This window comes from Ursus arctos, unplaced genomic scaffold (genome assembly GCF_023065955.2).
Source record: "Ursus arctos isolate Adak ecotype North America unplaced genomic scaffold, UrsArc2.0 scaffold_14, whole genome shotgun sequence".
Lineage (NCBI taxonomy): Eukaryota > Metazoa > Chordata > Mammalia > Carnivora > Ursidae > Ursus > Ursus arctos.
The window spans coordinates 69,910,147-69,933,436 of record NW_026622808.1 but is presented as its reverse complement, the minus strand read 5'-3'; the positions used below and the strand labels follow the sequence as shown (position 1 = coordinate 69,933,436).

Sequence of the window (23,290 nt, the reverse complement as noted above, 5' to 3'; positions counted from 1 at the left end):
TAAATCAACAAAGGACCTGAAGAGACCAATGAATATGAACGAATGGCCAGTGCTCAGCAACAGTAGTCATCAGGGAAATGCAGATCAAAACCATCATGAGGGGCGCCTGGGTGGCACAGCGGTTAAGCGTCTGCCTTCGGCTCAGGGCGTGATCCCGGTGTTATGGGATAGAGCCCCACATCAGGCTCTTCCGCTATGAGCCTGCTTCTTCCTCTCCCACTCCCCCTGCTTGTGTTCCCTCTCTCGCTGGCTGTCTCTATCTCTGTCAAATAAATAAAATCTTTAAAATAAAATACGCCGTTAAAAAAAAAAAAACTATAATGAGGTAATGCTTTACCACCCCGGGGATGGCTACAATACAGAAAAGAAATAGCAAGTGTTGACAAGGGTTGGCAAAACGGGATCCTCGTGCCTTGCTGGTGAAAATGTGAAATGGGGCAGTTGCTTTAGGAAACCATCTGGCAGCTCCTCAAAAGGTTAAACAGAGTTGTCATAGGACCCAGCAATTCCACTGCTAGGTATAGACCCAAGAGAATTGAAAATACGTGTCCACACAAACACCTGTACATGAATGTTCATAGCAGCGGGATTTTTAATAGCCTAAAAGTAGAAATAACCCAAATCCCTATCAACTAATGAATGCACAAAGGAAATGTGGTACATTCATACGATGGAATATTATTTGGCAATAGAAAGGAATGGCGTACAACAGAAACTACCACGTAAATGAACCTTGAAAACATTATGCTAAGAAAAAGAAGGCTGTCACAAAAGACCTTGTATGATTCCATTTATATGAAATGTGCAGAAAAGGCAAATGCATAGAGATAGAAAGTAGATTTGTGGTTGTCAGGGGGAATCAGGAACAAGAAATGACTGCTAATGGGTTCAGGGTACAGGGTTCCTTTTTAAGGAGAAATGTTCTGAGATTAGATGGTGGTGATGGTTGCACAGCTCTGTGAATATACTAAAACACACTGAATTACACATTTTTTAAAAGATTGATTTTATGGTACGTAGATTATTATCACAATAAAGCAGTTATTAAGGGAAAAAGAGCTCTTCCCCTTTCTTTCCCCCCCAATGTAATTCAGCTTTTGTGTTTGACACTAATGAGGAGAATTAGCTGAATTGCCCACAGGGAGAGTGCATGGAGGTGAGTTCTTTGCTTGGAAGAGGCAGAAATGGCTCAATCTTGGGACAGAAATAAAGGTTTCTAGAGACAGTGGTGGCAGGTGACACCTAGTGGCAGGAACCTGTTCCCTGCTCATAAAAGCCTCCAGGAGGAGAGGACAACATAGTGGCCGTAGGAGCTTGCAAAAGACGCCTGTGTCGATGCTTAACACACAGAAATCTTGCCTTTCGAGGGACCAGGTGAGCCTGGAGAGCAGACGTCTCGGTGATAGCTGTAATGAACCAAATACCAAAGACCCACTCCTGTGTTTTCTAGCTCCAGTGAGCCCCCGGGATTCTCGGATATCCCGCGAGGAGGGGCTGCCCCCAGAGGGCTCAGCTGCCTTCTCTCTGACAAAGCCCCCACTTTGGCTCTCGTTCCAGCTACTGGCTCTTTGAGACTCGGCTGTGTCTTCCTTCTATCCTCTGCTCTTAGCATGTTTCCCCGCTCTGAGCCTCTGGTGCAGGACCCCCTCACCTCCTACCCCTGCAGCAGCCAGTTGGCACACGCACGTATTTGCAATCTGTAGTAGCGACGCTCCCATTCCTTCCAAGGTAACACGGGACCTCCTTGAGCAAGCTGAGGGAGCCGCTCCTTCTCCATTTCAGCTCTACATGGCACCCGAGCAGGTGGGGCTCTTGGCAGAGAGATTCCCCCAGAGTCCAGCCCTAAGTCCCTTCTGCATCCAGTCCCCCTTAACCCATCTGACACATTTTCACCATCTTCCTTGGATAATTCTAGGGGACCCAGGAATCTGTCCTTCCTCCACCCAGGACCGGAGAATCTCTCTGCCTCCCTTATCCCCAGCAAGAATTCCTCTCAAACCACTCCTCTGTTTTCTCTCATTCAGCCTGGGGCCCAGTCCTAAAGGCAGAGACGCTGGCAAGGACACACCTGAGTTATCAAAAAGAGAAAACACACTGGGTAGTATTTCAAAAAATTAATTACCTCACTAACAAATGTAGAATCAAATGGACAGCTAACAGTTTCCTGGTCGTGACTCTGCTAGGAGCTGTTCTGTGCACTTTGCATATGTTACTTTATTTAATTCTCACGCGAGCCTGTGAGGTAGATACTCTAATTACCCTCATGGACTAAAGCAGAAACAGAAGCCACCCAAAGAGGTCACACAGAGGGTAAATGTTGAATCTGGGATTCAATCCAGATCGTCCGGCCCCAAAGTCTGTATTTTTTTTTTAAGATTTTATTTATTTATTTGACAGAGAGAGACAGCCAGAGAGAGAGGGAACACAAGGAGGGGGAGTGGGAGAGGAAGAAGCAGGCTCCCAGCGGAGGAGCCTGATGCGGGGCTCGATCCCATAACGCCGGGATCACGCCCTGAGCCAAAGGCAGACGCTTAACGACTGCGCCACCCAGGCGCCCCAAAGTCTGTATTTTTTAACCAGGGGGCTAAATTGTCTCTTTGTGCCAGACAAATTAAATCAGAATATTTGGGCATGGGGCCTGGGCATCAATATTTTTTCAAACTCTTCCAATTCTTCGAATATGCAGTCAGAATTGAGAAGCACTGCCTTGGCTGATGTCCGTTGTTCATTCATTCAACAGAGCTTTATTGAATGACTTCTAGGTAATAGGCCCATGTTAAGCCCTGGAGAAAGAATATATGCAGTCCCAGGCCTGGAGGAGCGAAGCGAAGGCAAAATTGGAAGTTGCTACATTAGTGAAACAGTGCTTTCAGCCAGAGGCTTAGAAGGTGGCTGTGCTCCCTTAGAGAAACAGCTGATTGCAGGTTTGGAGCGCAAAAACTGGGAGGTGAACTCAGGATATCTTGTAATACCGGAAGGCAAGTGAGCTCTGAAAGACTTAAGGGAGTCATATCAAAAGACAGAGAAGCCAGCCCAAAAGGGCAGTCAATGGCCACATTTGGAATAATTCAAACATCAAAAGTTGTTATTGACTGTAATTGATTGAATACATAATAAATGTAGAAGGAATGTTAGAAGGAGACATCGACTCATCATTTTGCAACCCCTACCGTAGTAATTGGGTCAGGCAAATCATCAGTGGATATTAAAAACACTGACTGAAAGGTTATGGAGAACAGGAATCCACGTGGCACCGGTGTATTTCTCAATACCAACCACAATACTAATACTAACTGCAATGAGGAAAAATACATGCTCCTATAGCAGGGAAATTGGATGGTCACCATTATAACCAGATAATCATCATTAAAAACGGGATAATTTTATAGGACAGTTGACCCTTGAACAACGCAGGGGTGAGGCTTGCCGACCCCCCATGCAGTCAAAAATCCACGTATAACTTTGGACTCTCCAAAAACTTAACTAATAGCCTCCTCTTGACCGGAAGCCTTACCAGCAACATGAAGAGTCGATTAACACATATTTTGTATGCTATATGCATTATATACTAAAATAGTTACATTAAAATAGAGAAAAGAAAATGTTAAATCATAAGAAGGAGAAAATCTATTTATAGTAGTATACTATATTTATTGAAACAAATCTGCATATAAGTAGATTCAAATCGATGTTGTTCAAGGATCAGCTGTATTTTCTCTCTACGTAATACAGTAGGAAGGACTCTTGCCCACCTACTATCACCAAAGTGATTAACTTGTGTCTAATCAAGCCTCTAGACTTCCAATTTATAGGGAAGACAAGGGAGAGGAACCAGTCGAATGACCCTATGAGGGAACAGACGGATTCCGAATGTGGACATTCAAACAGGAGAACTGTCCGCAGACCCAGAAAAGTTAGTTAGTGCCATGGGGGGAAAAATGGTGCCATCCTAAATGAAAAGAGATCAGAGAGACGTAAAAACCAAATAAAACATGTGAGCGCCTATTGGATTCTGATTGAAAACGACAGTCATGTAAGGACATTTTTGGGACAACTGGGGAAATCAGAACATGGACAGGATGTTATTTAATGTGATGGAATGAATGTGTTTTTTTAAGGTGTGGTAATGATATTGTAATTATGTAAAGAAATATCTTAATTCTCAGAGGAGGCATGCTGAGTATTTAGGGCTGAAGTGTCATGCCTGCAATTAATTTTTAAGGGTTTCAGAAAAAGAAAATGTGTGCTCATGTGTACACATGAGGGAGGCAGTAAAAATATGGAAACATGTTAACTATTATTGAATCTAAATGTAAGTCTGCAGGTATTCATTGCACTCTGCTTTCGACTGTTTCAAATTTCTCAAAATAAAAAGTTGAGAAAGGAACAAAAAGCTTTGGTGGCAACTACACAATCAACTTCTGTTTTATCCCAGGACTATCAGCCACAGAGAGAAATATAGTATAATTGAATTTGTCTGTTTTACCATTGTTATTTCAATCTTCCCTGGAGAAATTGTACTAAAATTGTAATATCCTGAAGGAGAGTTGCTACTTTGGTTTTTTATATGTCATATATATCGTTTGTATTTCCAGAAAGAATGGTGACAATTTAAAGAATAAGCATAGGTGCAATGAAACTAAAAACATGCTTAGTAATAAGTGGAAGGGGTAGTTTTATCAGAAAACCTAAGCTAAGAAAAATTTCCAGAATTTAGCTCAACTTCCTGGCCACCAAGGCCAAGAAGGAAAAATGATGGGTTCTAAAGCTCCTGTTGAGGGAGGCATACAAGTGTCTCCTTTTACTGCTTCTCATGCCAAGTCTGCCTTATTCTTTTCTCACTGTGTTCTTCCCAAAGACTTTCCATGGTACGGGGCAAGATGGCACAACAGCCACCAGTTTCACCCTGCTCTGTCCCTCCAGCCATCCAGCACTGTTCTCCAGACTCCAGAACAATGGAGTGTGGATCAGTTCACGTGCAGGGGGTCAGGAAGGTAATATCCTCCAACGGATAGGACCTCCTGTCACTGGAGAGTGAGAGGGTGACATGCCATCATGAAGTCCTGTGGCCTCACTGCTTCGGTTCCTGTCCTGACTGCTAAGGGACTAACTCGTGTTCCACACCAGCTTTTCCCTCCACACCAATTGGCCTCATTTTCCAATTAAGTTTCCAATAAATAAAAGTAACCATCTGCCTTAGGCTGAGCTCCTCCAAAAATAGACGCTGAGACAGGATTTGAGTTTACGTAGTTCTCGGAGGCATTAAGAGAAGGGAAGAGAGTGAGACAAAAAAGGAAAAGGGCCACGAGGAAGAATTAACTGGCAGGTTACCACCGTGGGCCACTGGTATTCAGTCCCATTGGAAAACTCAGAGACAGTGTGGATCAGCCTCCGGGTTGTTCCCTATGGTGGGGAATCTGAAGTATTTATCCTCAGATTGACTCCTTGGCACTCCTGACTTGCCCCACCGGAGCTGAGAGAAAATCCTCAGGCACAGAGTAGCAGGTGGATGTAATCAGCACATTCTGGAACAAACATCACAGAGAAGATATGGCTGACGGCTGATCTGTCAGTGATATCACTGACAGTGCCTTCCACACCATCCTAACCACCCTTTAAACAAAGAGGTTTTATTACTTCTAACTAAAGACCTGCATCTGAACAGATTTGGCTTCCGGTGGTTTTAGCCGACTGTCACTGTTTTCATCTTGCACAAGTCTCTTCTTACCATGTAATCACTGGTTTTGCGTTCTTTTTTCTAGAATGCATCCAAGAATAGGAACACAGCCTCAGTATTCTGTGCTGAGCTGGCATACAGATCTATATATGTTTTATAAGTTTTTGCAAACTTGAAAGATTGACATTGATTTGTAAGCATGACACACAATTTTCTCTCCAGTCTCCAAGCTGGGAAAGACTGGGCAAGTCTGCTAGCTCTGGACTGCGGCGGCAGAAAGGCCTGGGATCCTGCAACACCGACATCACAATGGCCACAACAGAACAGAATTTAGGGAACTCTGTTCTTTTTAAAACTAACTCAGAAATACTTTCAAGCTTACAGAAAAGTCACAAAAGTAAAAACAGCATGATCAATACACAGATTCACCTACTGCTAACACGTTGCCTCTTTATTTAGCATTTGTTTAGTCACTGGATCCATCTGGCCGTAGGTATGTATATATTCACACGTGCAGACAGATACAGAACTGTATTCTAATCATATGCGAGTAAGTTGCCCTTTACCCCTAAATACTGGAGTGTGTGGAATAAAAAGAATATTCTCTTACATAGCCACAGCGTAACTAACAATTTTAGGAATTTTAACATTGATTCATACTTTCATTTATTCTACTCTCAGTATTCTAATTTTGTCAATTGACCTAATAATGCCCTTTACAGCATTTTTTCCTCTCCATACCCGTCTACCATCAGGTATTGCGTTTTGTCGATATGTCTCTTCAGTTTCCTTACATTAGAAATATTTCTACATACATTTTTTGCCTTTTATAACATTGACATTTTAAAATAATACAATCTTCCCTCTTTTTAAACAAAATATTCCTCTTCTGAGATCCAATTGTTGATTCCTTGGGATTAAACCCACGTTATGCACTTCTGGCTAGAATATTACATCCCTGCTATGTTCTTCTCGGGGCATGACATCTGGAGGCGAATCAAGTCCATTGCCCCTCACTGGCAATGTTGTTTTTATTTACCTGGTCAAGATACTGTCTGACTTCACCACTATATAGTTACTATTTTCTCCTTACAACTAATAGCCAATGTGCGAGGAGATGCTTTAAAACCATGAGTTTTTTATTTTTTCACTTAATATCTCCCAGAAGTCATTCCATATCAGGTCATAGAGATCATCCTTGCTCATTTTTACAGCTGGGTAGTGTTCCAGTGTGTGTATGTATCATAGGAACTCTGTTCTTTGTTTTTTGCGAAGGTAACTCCCCAGCATCTCTTTGGACCAAAAGCTAGGGCCATCTCCCTGATTTTAACAAGGGACTGTAAACTGGGTTCCAGTCAAGATGGAGTAAGCACCTGTCACCCCGTCTCTGCCACTGAATGCAAGCAATACCCCTGGGCAGAATGCATGGAACAGCTACCTGAGAACTCCGAAACTGAATGGTCGAGGGCAGATTGGGGAAGAAAGCCAGAACTTGCAGTACCAGCAAATCAATGATAAATTCCCCATTCGTTTCCCTTGGTACCCACTGGCCGAGACTCAAAGGCAGCCTGGAACCCAGAACTTTGCACCAAGTGTGGACAGAAAGAGCTCTAAGAGAAGCCCTCTACTTCTGTTTCAAGGAACAAGAAAGAGGACTGCATGGGTCAGAGAGAGTGGGGGATATTGTCTTCTTCCTCATTTTCCATTCTCTCCCACCCCAGCCCTCAGGCAATGCCAGGTGGTGACTGACAGCAGCAGGCACTGGGCTGGCTGGCACCCTTCTCTCTTGACCAGGGGACCTTTGGTCCCAAGAGTGTGAGGAAAGACCTCATTGCCTTTCTCTCTCAATCTACTGGCCCTTACACCTGAAAGCAAACACATTTGAGGAAAGTGTGCAGCCGCGTGGGGTATCTAAAGCCCCGGGTTTTAGCCAGAAGACCAGGAAGGGGAACAAGGGAATTCCTAGGGGCAAAAATGTGTCAGGAAGATTGCCAATAGGAGCAAGCTCAAGAAAATGATCCCATTGCTTTTGGCTTTCGGCTCAGAGGAAACAAAGGTGCAACTGTCTTCAGTTGCCCTGAATTTGGGTTCATCTAACACCAGCCACCTCCACCATGCCACCTAAGTTCGACCCCAAGGGGATCAAAGTCGTATACCTGAGGTGCATAGGTGGGGCAGTCGGTGCCACATATGCCCTGGCCCCAAAAATCAGCCCCCTGGGTCTGTCCCCAAAAAAGTTTGGTGATGACATCGCCAAGGCAACCAGTCATTGGAAGGGTCTAAGGATTACAGTGAAACTGACCATTCAGAATAGACAGACTCAGATTGAAGTGGTACCTTCTGCCTCTGCCCTGATTATCAAAGCCCTTAGGGAACCACCAAGAGACAGAAAGGAGCAGAAAAACATTAAGCACAGTGGAAATATCACTTTTGATGAGATTGTCAGCATTGCCTGACAGGTGCGGCACCAAGCTTTAGCCACTAATGACATTCAGCTTTAGCCAGGTTCCATCTCTGGAACCCATAAAGAGATCCTGCGGACTGCGCGCTCGTGGGCTACAATGTTATGACCACCATCAATAGTCGTATGGTGGAATGCTGGTTAGTTAGAACTACAAAGGAAAATATTTCAATAAAGGATCATTTGACAGCCAAAAAAAAAAAAAGATGCATAACGTTGGTTATGAGTTCCTGGGCTCATGCCCCACCTGCACATGGATGATTTAGCCCTCAATGGTATACAAAAGTCTTTGAGAACTGATCTGAATAGTGATCACTGCCCAGTCTCTGCCTGGCCACTGCGTAACACACGTGGAGAGAGCTCAGTGACATTGCAAGGGCTTTAAAAACTGACACTGGGAGCACAGCCCACAAAAGGTAGGTGGGAACTGGTGGTGTACCTCCCTGGGTCTGTTTTCTGCTTAGGAAAAAAAAATCAACATTTTCCATAGGATTTAAACAAGACCCAGAATCATACTATTCACAATGCCTACATGTAATTCAAAATTACTTGACATACCAAGAACCAGGGAAATATCAACATCTCACATGGGAGAAGACAAGACAACATGCCAACTCTGAAATGGCACAGATTCTGAAATAACTGGGCAGACACTTTAAAGCAGTTATTGTAATGGGGCTCCAAGAAGTGACTACTTTTGTAAGGCATGTAAAGATAGAAAGTCTCAGTAGAGAAATAGAAGTCATTAAAAAAAAGAACCAAATGGCAATTTTGGAACTGAAAAACAAAATAACAGGTTACTGAATGGGCTCAATATCACAATGGAGAGTACAGGAAAGAGTGCAAAATGAGTGCATTTGAAGATAGATAAATAAAATTATCCCATCAGAATAACAAAAAGAAAAAACTGAAAAAAAAAAGTGAACAGAGTTTGGGGACCTATGAGGCAATACTAAGAGGTCTAATACTCATGTCATGATCCCAGAGGGAAAAGGAGAAGGAATGTGGGTGAAGAAAAGATATTTAAAGGAATAATGGCTGAAAACTTGCCAAATTTGGCTAATGAAATACACTTACAGATTCAAGAAACTCAGCAAACTCAAATAAATCAATCAGAGAAAGACAATTATCATATGATCTCCCTCAGGTGGAATTTAAGGGAAAAATAAAACAAGATGGAATCAGAGAGGAAGACAAACCATAAGAGACTCTTAATCATAGAAAACAAACTGAGGGTTGCTGGAGGGGAGGTGGGGGATGAGGTAACTGGGTGATGGACGTTAAGGAGGGCATTCGATGTAATGGGTACTGGGTATTATATAAGAATGATGAATCACTGAAACTAATAATACATTATTGTTAATTCATTGAATTTAAATTTTAAAAAAGAAACTCAGCAGACTAAAAACAAGATAAATTTGAAAAAACCCACACCCAGACACATCATAACCAAACGTGTAAAAACTAAAGATAAGGAAAAGATCTTGAAGAAGCCAGAGAAGAACAGATAACATATGAAGGGAAAGTATTAAAATAAGTGTGGATTTCTCAAGCTAGGTCAGAAGGCAATGAAACAAAATCTTTAAGCTCTGGGAAAAAAATTATCTGGAATTGTATATGTAGCAAAAATATCCTTCAGGAATGAGGGCAAAATTAAGATTAGACATTCTCTGATGGAGAACTGAGAGATTTATGGCCAACAGACCTGCCAACAGAAAGTTAAAGAAAATTCCTCAGATCAAAGGCAAATGATATAGAGAAAGTTGGTACCTCAGGAATCAAGGAAGAGAAACAGAAATGGTAAATACTTGGATAAATATGATGGACTACCTTTCTCCTTTTCAGTTCTTTAGATTATGTTTGACAGTTGATGGCAGAAATTTTAACATTGTCTCACAGCGTTTTCTTTTTTTTTTTAAGTTTTTATTTTATTTCCAGTTCGTTAACATACAATGTTATACTAGTTTCAGGTGTGCAGTATAGTCATTCAACACTTCCATACATCATCTGTGCTCATCACAACAAGTGCAATCCCCATCACCTATTTATTTCATCCATCCCCCATCCCATCTCCCTTCTGGTAACCGTCAATTTGTTCTCTATAGTTAAGGGATTGTTTCTTAATTTCTTTGCCTCTCTCGCTTTTTCTTTAGTTTGTTTATTTTGTTTCTTAAAGTCTACATATGAGTGAAATCATATGGTATTTGTCTTTCTCTGACTGACTTATCTCACTTAGCATAATATTCTCTAGCTCCATCCATATCATTGCAAATGGAAAGATTCCATTCTTTTTTATGGCTGAGTAATATTCCATTATCTAGATAGATAGACAGATACATGATAGATAGATGGATAGATAGAGAGATAGATAGATAGATATGACGTCCATCAATTGATGAACCCTTGAGCTGCTTGCTTCCATATCTTGGCTATTGTAAATAATTCTGCAATAAAACATAAGGGTATATGTGTCCCTTTAGATTAGTGTTCATGTATTCTTTGGATAAATACCCAGTAGTGCAATTACTGGATCATAAATATTTTTAACTTTTTGAGAGACCTCCATACCATTTTCCACAGGGGCTGCACCAGTTTGCATTCCCACCAACAGTGCATGTTTTTGTCCACATCCTCACCAACACCTGTTGTTTCTTGTGTTGTTGATTTTAGCTTTTCTGACAGGTGTGAGGGGATATTTCATTGTAGTTTAGATTTGCATTTCCCTGATGAGTGATGTTGAGCATCTTTTCATGTGTCTGTTGGCCATTGGATGTGTTCTTTGGAGAAATGTCTGTTCATGTCTTCTGCCCATTTTTTAGTTGGATTTTTTGGTTTTTGTGTGTTGAGTCTGATAAATTCTTTATATATTGTGGATACTAACCCTTTATTGGATATGTCACTTGCAAATATCTTCGCTCATTCCATAGGTTGCCTTTTTGTTTTGTTGATTGTTTCCTTCACCGTGCAGAAACCTTTTACCTTGATGAAGTCCCAATAGTTTATTTTTGCTCTTGTTTCCCTTGCCTCAGGAGACATACTTAGAAAGAAGTTGCTATGGTGAATGGTCTGACAGTGTTTTCAGTGTATGGTTGTTTTTTTTTTTTTTTAATTTATTTGAAAGAGAGAGGGAGAGAGAGCACAACAGGGGGAGGGGGAGGGGCAGGCTGAGAGGGAGAAGCAGACTCCCCATTGAGCAGGGAGCCCAACTCAAGGCTCAATCCCAGGACCCTGAGGTCATGACATGAGCCAAAGGCAGACACTTAACCACTGAGCCTCCAGGCACCCCATTTCCTGTGTATGTTAATGTTATGCAGAGACGACCATTTCCCCAAGGGTAGACATAGGAACTATATGGTAGAAAGATTCCTATGTTCCACTTGAAATGATAATATATTAATTAGTCTGTTAAAAGTTAAGTATGTATATTATAATCCTTAGAAAACTACTAAAAAAAACCTCTACAAGCAGGTGTGGCTAAAAACTCAAGATAAATTAAAATAGGATATTAAGAATTTTCAAATAATTCAAAAAGAAGGAAAGGAGAAATGAAGGTACAAAAATAAAAGAAATAATAAAATAGTGAGAAGGGCCATATGCACCCCAATGTTCATAGCAGCATTGTCCACAATAGCTAAATCGTGGAAGGAGCCGAGATGCCCTTCAACAGATGACTGGATTAAGAAGTTGTGGTCCATATATACAATGGAATATTACTCAGCTATCAGAAAGAACGAGTTCTCAACATTTGCTGCAACATGGGCGGCAACTGGAGGAGATAATGCTAAAGTGAAATAAGTCAAGCAGAGAAAGACAACTATCATATGATTTCTCTCATCTATGGAACATAAGAACTAGGATGATCAGTAGGGGAAGAAAGGGATAAAGAAAGGGGGCGGTAATCAGAAGGGGGAATGAAGCATGAGAGACTATGGACTCTGAGAAACAAACTGAGGGCTACAGACGGGAGGGGGGTGGGGGAATGGGATAGACCGGTGATGGGTAGTAAGGAGGGCACATATTGCATGGTGCACTGGGTGTTATACACAACTAATGAATCATCGAGCCTTACATCGAAAACCGGGGATGTACTGTATGGTGACTAACATAATATAATAAAAAATCATTATTAATTAAAAAAAAAAAAAAAAAAAAAAAAAAAAAAAAAAAAAAAAAAAAAAAAAAAAACAAAATGCACTTGGAATAATTGAAGGAAATCTGACTTTTCGTGTCGTCAAACTAGTAGCTGTAAAATTAGTATGTTAACACATATTTCAAGTCCAGCCTCACTCAGAGCTACTAAATAAAATATAAAAACATAAAAAAAAAAAAAAAAAAAAAAAAAAAAAAAAAAAAGAATTTTCAAATAATTCAAAAAGAAGGAAAGGAGAAATGAAGGTACAAAAATAAAAGAAATAATAAAATAGTGAGAAGGGCCATATGCACCCCAATGTTCATAGCAGCATTGTCCACAATAGCTAAATCGTGGAAGGAGCCGAGATGCCCTTCAACAGATGACTGGATTAAGAAGTTGTGGTCCATATATACAATGGAATATTACTCAGCTATCAGAAAGAACGAGTTCTCAACATTTGCTGCAACATGGGCGGCAACTGGAGGAGATAATGCTAAAGTGAAATAAGTCAAGCAGAGAAAGACAACTATCATATGATTTCTCTCATCTATGGAACATAAGAACTAGGATGATCAGTAGGGGAAGAAAGGGATAAAGAAAGGGGGCGGTAATCAGAAGGGGGAATGAAGCATGAGAGACTATGGACTCTGAGAAACAAACTGAGGGCTACAGACGGGAGGGGGGTGGGGGAATGGGATAGACCGGTGATGGGTAGTAAGGAGGGCACATATTGCATGGTGCACTGGGTGTTATACACAACTAATGAATCATCGAGCCTTACATCGAAAACCGGGGATGTACTGTATGGTGACTAACATAATATAATAAAAAAACATTAAAAAAAAGAAATAATAAAATAGTGACCTAAATCCAAACCAATATTTACATTAAATATAATGGTCTGTTTTGGATAATTTTGTCTCATAGACCTTCCAAGCAGTGGTTTGTTCTTCCCTTAAGGACATTGCACTCAAGGCACGCTCTCCTTTCTGCTCTGGCCTTTAGTGAGATCAGAGAGAAACTGGCAGTCTATATACATCCAGTGAAAAGAACTTCAGACACATTTATGCACCAACTTCACCTCGTCTTCCTCAATTTTATTTTTCTATCTTTATTTTCCCTCCTTTCAATTTCCCAATTTATTTTAAGTTCTTTTTCACTGCTTAGAAGGAATATATCTTTTAAATATGGAAGGAAATTCTCCCCATAGCCTCATGTAAAGTAGTGGGAAATGCCCTCAATAATACTCCTATAATGAATAAAATGGCAAGTTAACATTTCACTGAAGAGCAAGTCAAAAGGAAACAATTCTACAAAGGACTAAAAATATCCTGAGTTTTGGGTTTTCTGATAGTCTGATTGAATTCAAGGATGAAATTTAGACTAAAGTATGCTTCTCAAATTTTTCCACAGAAGCAGCTCCAACACCAGAGATCATCCCCCTAAAACACATGGGGGTGCAACCCAAGGCAGTCTACCACAGATGGAGTTTCTCTGACATCTCATTATTGACTTCAAAAAAATTCATGTGAATTTTTTATTTATTTCATGTAAAATGATGTTTTAAATTGCTTACAATTGGAGGTGTCAGGATGCAGGGAGAGTTTCCTAACTCCTTTAATAGATGCTGTTGCATTAAGTGTGTCTATTTTTGGAAAATTAACTGAATTGAAAAGAGATTCAAGCTCCAGTTTCTTTCCCCTTGTTAGCGTGATAATGTTTCCAGAACTCAAACTCACATAAATACGTAAAAATGCCAACCACTGATTCCTCGCTTTATGAGCTCTACTAAATTAGTAGAAATATAGGACAGCACCCAGGATGGCCCCATGGAGGTGTGCAATGCTGCCAGGTGATTCTGTGTGTCAGGGGTGGTGGGGTCTGCACTGTTCCTGAGAGTTCAAGTTTCCACAGTCAGGCCTGTGTTCTAGTACACTATCTCAGAGTTTTTATACTCAAGAAAACTCGTGGAGCACCTGGGTGGCTCAGTCAGTTAAGCCTCTGCCTTTAGCTCAGGTCATGATCTCAGGGTCCTGGGATTGAACCCTGCAGTGGGCTCCCTGCTCAGTGGGGAATCTGCTTCTGCCTCTCACCCCACTTGGGCTCTCTCTTGCTGTCAAATAAATAAAATCTTTTAAAAAAAAAAGAAGGAAAGAAAACTTGCTGGTTGTCTTCTTTGCTTCTTTGCCACTGATGTGGTAATTTTCATTCCACGTAATTAAAGAGATTTCTAGAAAAGATAGTAATATGCATACATGGTTTTAAAAAAAAGAAATGTCTCCTGGGGGCACCTGAGGAGCATAGTCTGTTAAGTGTCTGACTCTTGGTTTCGGCTCAGATCATGATCTCAGGGTCCTGGGATCAAGCCCTACATCAGGCTCCCCACTGGGCATGGAGTCGGCTTGAGGATTTTCTCTCTCTCTCTCTCTCCCACTCCCTCTGCCCCTCCCCCCACATGCTCACTCTCTTTCTCTCTCTCAAATTAAATAAATCCTTTTTTAAAATGTCTCCCCAATAAACACTGAAAAGAGCAGAAGGAAGTAAATTAGTGAAGAAAACTGTCTACTCTGAAATTGTAAAATGCCCCAGCCTACATTAATTTGAATAAGGACACCGGAAGCCTTCACCCAGCTAAAACAAAGCAAAAGAAGAACAGCAAGCCAGGTGTGGCAATGGTAAAAGATGCATTCCAAGAGGATGGCAGTAAATAAGACGGAAAAGGCTGTTTCATCTCAATAGGAGTAACAAGCAAGAAGATGGAACAGCTGTACTGGACACCTGTCATGTTTTACGCACTGGCAGCCTTCCTAGCAGCAGTGCCCACAGCCACAGCAGCCAGCCGTGTGAAGGCGCAGTGGCAGCGCTCTGCCCTGACGGAGCCTCCCGCCAACCCTCCAGCTCTCCTCAATCTGTTGAGCTACCTTCCTTCCAATAAATCCCCATTTTGCTAAAGCCAGCCCAAACTGATTTCTGCTGTTGCTACCAAGAACCCGAACTGATACAACAGGCATGACCCTTCTGCATTTAATAACTTTGAAAACTATGTAAAACAGAAAATTTTACAAATCATAAGGTAAAAGGATAAATCCACAAAAATTGCATGGACTTTAAGATACCATTCTCAGAAATTGACAGATCAAATAGGTATTTTTAAAAACCTAAAACGAAAAGAGATTTAGAGCTTTGTGTTAATTTAAGCTAATTACAGTTAAATAAGAGTTCAAAATCAGTTCCTCAGTCTCACTAGCTACATTTCTAATTATTCAATAGCGTGTGGGTCTAATGGTTGCTGTATTGGACAGCATGGATTATATAACATTTCCTTCCTCACAGAAAGTTCTCTCGGACAGAGTCGGTGAAAGAAAATGTGATACACACACACGCACATGCAAGCACACACGCGCATGTGCGCACGGGGGAAAATTACTCAACCATGAAAAAGAAGGTAATCCTTCCCATTCACCGCAAGGATGACCCTGGAAGACTTATTCTAAATTAAATAATCTGCACACAAAAAAACCCAAATACTATATACCATCTCATTTATACGAGGAATCTAAAATAGTTCTGTCAAGTTCACAGATGTGGAGTGTGGAATGGTAGTTGCCAGGGAGTCGGAGTAGAGGGAATGGTGATGGTGGTCAAAGGCTACAAACTTTCAGTTATAAGATGAGTTAGTTCTGAAAATCCAATGCATAGCATGGTGTCTATGTATTAGTAGTTAGCAATACTGTATTACATAGTTGAAATTTGCTTCAGTGTTCTCAACACACACACACACACACACACACACGTAACTATGTGGGGTTATGCATATGTTAATTAGCTTGATTGTGGTGTTCATTTCACAATGTATACTTTAAATGTATATAGTTTTTGTTAATAAACCTCAGAAAAGCTGGGGAAAAAAACTAAATATTCACTTTCATACCTAATTTTGTATTTGTAATTTTGTAATATTTCCTTCAAGAGGACCACCAAATTTGTATAAGATTTAGGCCCCACTTATTGGTCTCATCAATAAGCTGTGAAAAATACAGTGATACCATGATGTCCTCCTTCATTCAACAGCTTAGTAGGTATGAGCACAGGTCTTAAGAACTACATATCTGGGTGCATATTCTGGTTCTGCCACGTCTAACTGTATGCTGTAGGCACAGCACTTAATTGCTGTGAGTTCTTCCTAACCCATAAAACTGGAGTAACAATAGTATCTGCTCACAGGCTTAGTATGTGGATGATATAACACGATGCCTCAAATGCAGCCAGCACATTAAGCACAGTACACAGTATGCATAGAATGAATGTCAGCTCTACTATTTTATGGTGTTTGGGGAGTGAAAATTCTTACAGAAAATGCAGGTGAAAAAAGACATTTTCAGGGAAATTAAATCTGAAAGAGTTTGTGGTAGACCTCCTCTAACATATGTACTTCAGGGGCAGGAAAAGTATCTTAGACGAAAAGTCTAAGACGCAAGAAATAATGAAGAGCAATGAAGTATAAATGTGTGGGTTAATTCTAAATGAGCACTTATTGTATAAAACAATAATGATAGTGTCTTGCAGAGCTAAAAGGTATATAGAATTAAAATACACATCAACAGTAGCTAATAAATTAGGAGGACAGTAAATATAATTAAACTATTCTAAAGCCCTCCAAGAAGACGGTCAAGTATTGATTGTGTTTAGGTCTTGATAAGTTACATATGCATGTTTACTTTTTAGGATAACCACCAATAAAATAGAAACAAGGGTTATAACTTCTAAATCAGTAGAGCAAAGGAAATGGAATGATAAAAAATACTCAGCCAATCCAAAAGATGGCATTAAAGGGAAAAGAAAGAACAAGACAAGGACAATCCACAAATGAGGTGGCAGATTTAAACCAAAATATATCAGTGATTGCGTTAAATGTAAATGGACTAAATGTTCCAGTTAAGAGACAAAGATCATTAGAATGGTTCTTAAAAACCTACTTTTTAGAATGTATAGTATCAGTCAAAAGAATGGTGGAACTTATCCTAGAGTAGAAGGATCACTCATAATGATAAATCTATAAATGGTAAAATTTATATGTATTTAATAACTCAAATGTGTAGACTAAAAATTGACAGTACTAAAAGGAGAAACAGACAAATCCACAATATTAGTGGGATGTTTTAACATAGCTCTCTTAGTAACGGGAAGAATAAGCCCACAAAAATCTGTATATACATAGGAGGGTTGGCTAACATGACTCAATGAAAGCATATGGAACACTGCACCAACAACTACAAAATAACCATCTTTTATAAGCATGCATGGACCATTTTCAAACATTGACTTTACTATGCCAGGACTAGGCACTTACACATACATTATCTCCTCTGATCATCATAGAATTGTGAAATAGTCATCTAGGCTGGAAATCTTCCATTTGCCCCTCCAGACTCACTCTGCCCCATTCTCTGTCATGCTCTGTGTCCTGTGAAGTTGACAAATACTGGGTGCGTTCACAGATGCCTTTCTCCTCTCGCTTCTGGTTGGGTTCAGCCAGTGGGAGGCACGAGCAAAGATTGTTGGGTGAAAGGAGGGTAGAGTCAGGGCATTTACTGTCCCTGCCCCCTTCCTGTGGGGTTGCTGAGGATGGCTGCTCCATCTTCCCTGCCTACGTCTGTTCCTGCCAGGCTGCACTCTTTAGACAGCTGCCCTCTCCAAGTCCAGTACCCATTCCTCCCCTTGCTGCTTCTCAGGTCTAGGGGTGGTAATGGCCTTTGCTGTTCTTAGTGGGTCTTCCTGAACCCTGCCCACACCTTTCCAACAGTCCCTTCACTAAATTCTCTTCAAATCACCCAGTTAGGCTGTGCCATCTGTTTCCTACAAGAGTCCTGGCTGAGTAGTAGCATCTCTGTTTGCCTTCAAGGAAACATAAGCTCAGGGAGGTCAGCAACTCACACAAGGTCACAAGCTGTATCTCCCCTCTAGATGTAGAAATAAGGACAATTTCATTCCTAGCTCCCAACATTAATAAATTATCAAATTTAGACAAGAGTATGCCTTGTTAATATGTGAATTATTCAAATAATTTTTGAATGTGAGTTGTGACATGGCTTCTTTTAGTTTCTTGAATGTCAGGGACATTATGTCTTCCATTTGAAGTATGTTTATTCAGTTGTTTGTTCATTAACTTTTGGTGCTTGATGACTTTTAGAGGAAGTTGTTCAATAGAGTGAAGATGACCTCTGCATTTCATACCCCCATGATATTTTGTCTTCCTACTTTGCTCTTTTTCAGATCGACATGAGGTTATCTCCAAAGAAATATTGGAGCTGGACCCATGGGAAAACCAATGGAATGTTGTAGCCATCAATGTCCTCATGCATGACAGTTATGATGTCTGCCTGGTGGCTAGGATGAACCCCCGAGACCTCATCCCCCCACCTTCAGATCTGGTGGAAGAAGGCAATGAGCACTGAGGTCAGTGTTTGCTGTAGGACCTCCTGTTGTGTCTGCACAGGAGGCATTAGGAATAGAGAGAGCCCACAGGCACCAGCCAGTCACCCTGGACATGTGTGTTACACACATAGCAGTCCCTGTGCAAAGCAGTGTGTGCTGGATGCTGTGATAGGGACTGTGCAGTGTCTGTGCTCGGGGACCTCTGGTTGGCTAAGATGGACAAGAGATTATAAGGCCAAATGTGGCAATGTCACAGGAAGAACACAGGGTGAGTGCCATAGGAATCAAGGGATACAGGGACCTCACACTTCCGGGGACTCAAGGACAGCACTGCCAAGGAGCAGGCCTTTTACCAGGGCCTCGGATGGGGAGGAAGAAGCAGCCCCATGGGTGCAGCTCTTGGAGACACCCCAGAAACAGTTGAGCCACTGCCCAGAGCTGGGTTGGATTGCCTGGGCCATAAGCTCTGTTACTGAGGCTGGAAAAGGAGATTGTAGATAAGTGACCAACACCTGGAAAATAAGAACTTCGGACCAGGTCTCTGAGCAGGAGAATCATCTCAACATCTTGTGATGTTAAAGGAAGACTTCTCTCTGTGCTCTGTTCCAGTTTCAGTCTTACAAAGACTTTCTATTCTCATGTAGAACACTCCTCTACTGCAGCAACATTGCCCAAAATGGGGCTAGCGGTGGACCACAAGTTCCTAACAGCCCAGGCACTCAAGCCCGACCACAGTGAGCAGAGAAACTCCACCCTCAGTCAGGCCTGCGTCAGGGACCGATATGGAGAGCTCTGTTGCCCTGGCCCACTCTGGGGGTGTCCTGGACTAGACTTATTCAAGCTGCCCTCCAGCACACATGACCCTTTGCAGGTGGCCCTGACCAGGCTCTGGAGTGGAGAACAGAGAAAGCACATCCCTTTGGCTGCCAGCTACCTGCCCTCTTACCAAGCCTTTGCAGTATTTTCCCTAAGACTGCAAGTAGGGATGGAGCTGCCTGCTTCAACCCACAGTTGAGCATAATCAGAAAGCAGCCACTCCCAGAATATACTTTAGGGGTGACATTTAAACGACACATGGGGAATCCATCTATTTCACTTGCCAACCATACTTCTGGAAGCACAGTGGATTCAAAAGAGTGCACTTTGATAGCTCTTCCTCGATAACATCTCCAGAGTCTCCCATTGCACAGGGCTCTTTTTTAAACAGGAGTGGTCAGTAAATTCCCTAGACCCTTCCCAGAGGGAGAAAATGCTAGATTGAGACAGCTTTTGTCTGGTGCTGAGCTGTGTGGCCGTGATGACCGTCAGCCCATGTTCCCAGTTTCCAGCTGCTAAACCAGGCAGAAGAGACAGGTCCACGGAAGCTGGAGCCAGTGGGAAACCTGCTTCTGCCACCATGAAGGGGGTCCTCTCAGACCCAGTGCAGATTGTCTCCAAGGAAGCCATGCCTGTCACTTTGCGGTGACGCCACTTGGAACCTGCATAGAGCCGAGTGTACTTTTAGGCAGTTATGCACACGTCCATTCCCCAGTGTTTACACAGAGGGTTTTAAGAACACTTCTTCCATGAGTTAAAATGAGCTGACCCTTCTCCCTGGCAGAGGCTCATCATCGGTGGGGGTTTTTTCTTGCTGCAAAGGCAGAGCAGTTCCTCTGAGTGGGCTGTGCTTGGCTGTGGCAGCCGTGGTTGCCGAGAGCCCCCACAGCTCTGTTTCCCCGACTTCCTCTTAGCGGAATCACTGCTGCTCCACCCACGAGCACATACTAGAAGCTGCCACACTTCCCTGCATCAAGGAGGCCTGGTCAGTGTGTCATGATACATCTTGTCGATGCACCGGGTTTGAGATCTAGGCTCTAGGGCCAACCTTGCTGCTTCACTAGCTGTGTGATCTCTTGGGCAAGATCACCTTTCCAAAGCCTTATTTTCCCCACATGCAGAAATGGAAGAAAAATCGTTTTTAGGGTTGGTATGAGGACTGAGTGAGAAAGTGCTGAGCAAAGTGCCTGTCAGATACTAAAACAATGAACAGCCTTTAGCTGCCATTATTTCTAGAAGCATTATTGTCTCCCGCATTTCCTGAAGCACAGCGCCCTCAATGACCCAGTACTTGCGTGGCCTCTTGCGGGGTTGTAGGGGAGCTGTGCATTCGGTGCGAGATGGCCCTTCATTTCCCAGACTCAGCCTCCCCGCTCCTCCAGCTGGTGTGCAGATAAATAAGCAGGGCTTCGCTTTTAGTGTCTAATTTAAGCCCTGGGTGCTTCTCGTCTGACTTTCACATTTTGAACCCCTAGCCTCCTGTTGTCAGAGATTGTCAGAGACACAGCTTTGAATTCCTCCCGCTCCAGTGTTCCCCGCACCTGAAGGCCATCTCTTCATGCGGGGACATGTATGTCATGGAGTGCTCCTAGAAAACTCTGACTCTTTGCTAGTTCTTATCTTCGTGAGGCGGGATTTCTGGCCACTGCACACAGAACACAGCAGGGAAACGGTCTGGGTGCCGAGGTTGGCAAGCGGCGGTGGCCGTCAGCACGTCCGGGGCCTACTGGCGCCCACCAAGAAACCGCCGCTGTCCTCACTGCTTGACTTTATAATGAGCAGATGCTTTCAGTTTGACTTTGCGAAATAAAAATTGACTAATGAAAGATCGCTTTTGTTGTTTTTCTTATTGCAATTCAATGTAGCTTTCTCCTGAAGAAGGGGTTCCTGTGCCCGGGAAGAGAGCTGACTCACCAGAAAATCAGGGGAGCGAGCAAGGCCCAGAGGCCAGGACAAGTGGAGGGGGCCGGGGAGGGCAATAGGTGGCCCTGTTGCCGAGATGGTTGACGCACTGGAGGCTGTCGGGAAAAGGAAATGAGGCGAATCACAAAAGACTTCCAACGCCACACCAAGGAGTGGGTCTCTGCCTTGGCACCCGGGTTTCAGGCAAGGAGGTCCTACGGGAACAGCCCTCCACAGCGCAGTGTGGACGGACAGGATAGGAGTAGACACGCGCACGAGTCCCCGTAACAACCCGGGAGCAGGAAGGGTAGAACAGCGAGTCTATTGTTCAGAAATGGAGTGTGTCTAGATGATTCAGAGAGGAGGGAGATGCTGGGGGCTTTTCCACAAGACAATGGCCAGTCAGCCAAAACCAAACACCAGAAAATCTTCTAAGGGGTCATGCCCCTCCGGTAGTGACCCTGAAAGACAGCCACCATCCAGACAGCTTCAGCCGTTCACACCAGGCCCGGCTGGGGATTACCAAGACAGAGGAAAGGCTTTTGGATGTAGTCAAGTCACCCCACTTCTTTGCCAACCCTTGCAGCCCCAGCTGGTCCTCATCCTTGTTTGCAGCCACGGGGAAGAGGTCCCAGCTCATCAGGAAATCCTGCATGAACCAGTTGTGGAAGCCACTCCTTGCACCACGGCTACTGTAACAGGCCATGGGGCACTATCTCCACCCAAGGGACATGGAGGGAAATCTCTGGAGGGACTCGTAGAAGGGAAGGGTTTTCTCTGCCGAGTCTTTCCAAGTCCGCGTGCCCCTGGAGCTGCAGCCACTGCCCTGCGGTGACAAGGAAGCAGATGGAGACCGCTGCAGCTGGTTCACAGGTGGGGACAGGATGGGGGCATGGAAAGACCCAGGTCCTAGATAACACCCTGGAGCCACCAAATGACCCAGCCACAGGACTCTCTGCTCCACGCCGCTTGTTATGATAAAGGTTCCCAAGTGGTCAGGCCTCCTTGAGTTACTTGCAGCCCAAGATTTCCATACTCCAACCTTCGCCCACCACAGCCACTTTTTCTTGGGATGACATCAGACACCCCTGCCAAAGGGGAGGACTCAGTCAGTGACAGTTGCTGGGATGTCTGGTGACGAAGTATCTTCAATCACTGCAGTGAGATAAATGGCTATTCTGGCCCTTCACAGAAAAGGTCTGCCAACTTGCAGTGCATTCCATCAAATTTTCTTGAAGAAAAATACCGAGCTAAGGGAATATATAAATTATGAAGGAAAATAAAGGCCTATTCCTTTGTTTTCACATCTAAATCATGGTTCTGTTCCATTCTGCTTTCCCTCAACAACATAGCTGAAAAAGAGTGTTCCATATACTTTCTTTTTACCAGCCACATAGTGTGCCATCATAGACTTGCCGTAATTTCTGCAATGAATTACCAAGGAATGGGGACTTCGGCTGCTTCCTCCAGCGGCTATTTGAACAGCTGCTCTATTGCTATGAGCTCTGAACGGGGAGGGATCTGACCTTCTGCTCTATTGCTATGAGCTCTGGCACCAAGTTCCAGGCTGGCGGTTGTTTGAAAGGTGGGCTTTGCATGGTACACGGGCTCTGCATGGTACACGGGCTCTATGTGGAAGCCAGGAGCCTTATAGAGAGACGCGGGGGCCTCCGGCTGTGCTGCACGTGGTCTCAAGCCATGCCGTGGCCTGTGGGCTTATGGACAGACGTGACAGGTAGCGGCCAGGTTGGGGAGCAGAGTGGATTCGTGCCAAGGCTGGTCTGAGCTGCACAGAGAGGCTCAGCAGGAGAGTGAGCGGTCAGCGCTGAGAGGAGAACCCGACGTGCAGCTGTGGTCGCAGCCACCG

At 43.1% G+C, this 23,290-nt stretch overlaps 1 protein-coding gene across 16 annotated transcripts in view; it reads left to right on the top strand.

Moving 5' to 3' along the window:
• The window catches only part of KBTBD12 (kelch repeat and BTB domain containing 12), a 71,842-nt gene extending 50,495 nt beyond the window's left edge, over window positions 1-21,347 (top strand). For 9 of the 16 annotated variants that reach the window (XM_044385103.3, XM_048226830.2, XM_044385106.3 and 6 more), the window contains 2 exons: window positions 18,544-18,726; window positions 20,997-21,347. In XM_044385103.3, the coding sequence (XP_044241038.1) occupies window positions 18,544-18,725 (182 nt within the window). In that variant the 3' untranslated portion in view covers window position 18,726; window positions 20,997-21,347. Of the gene's footprint in view, window positions 1-13; window positions 6,117-6,952; window positions 8,344-13,683; window positions 14,430-18,543 lie in introns of those variants that run through there. The other 7 variants (XM_048226832.2, XM_044385109.2, XM_048226833.1 and 4 more) reach the window with 4 other exon arrangements.
• Window positions 21,348-23,290: the final 1,943 nt, after the last annotated feature.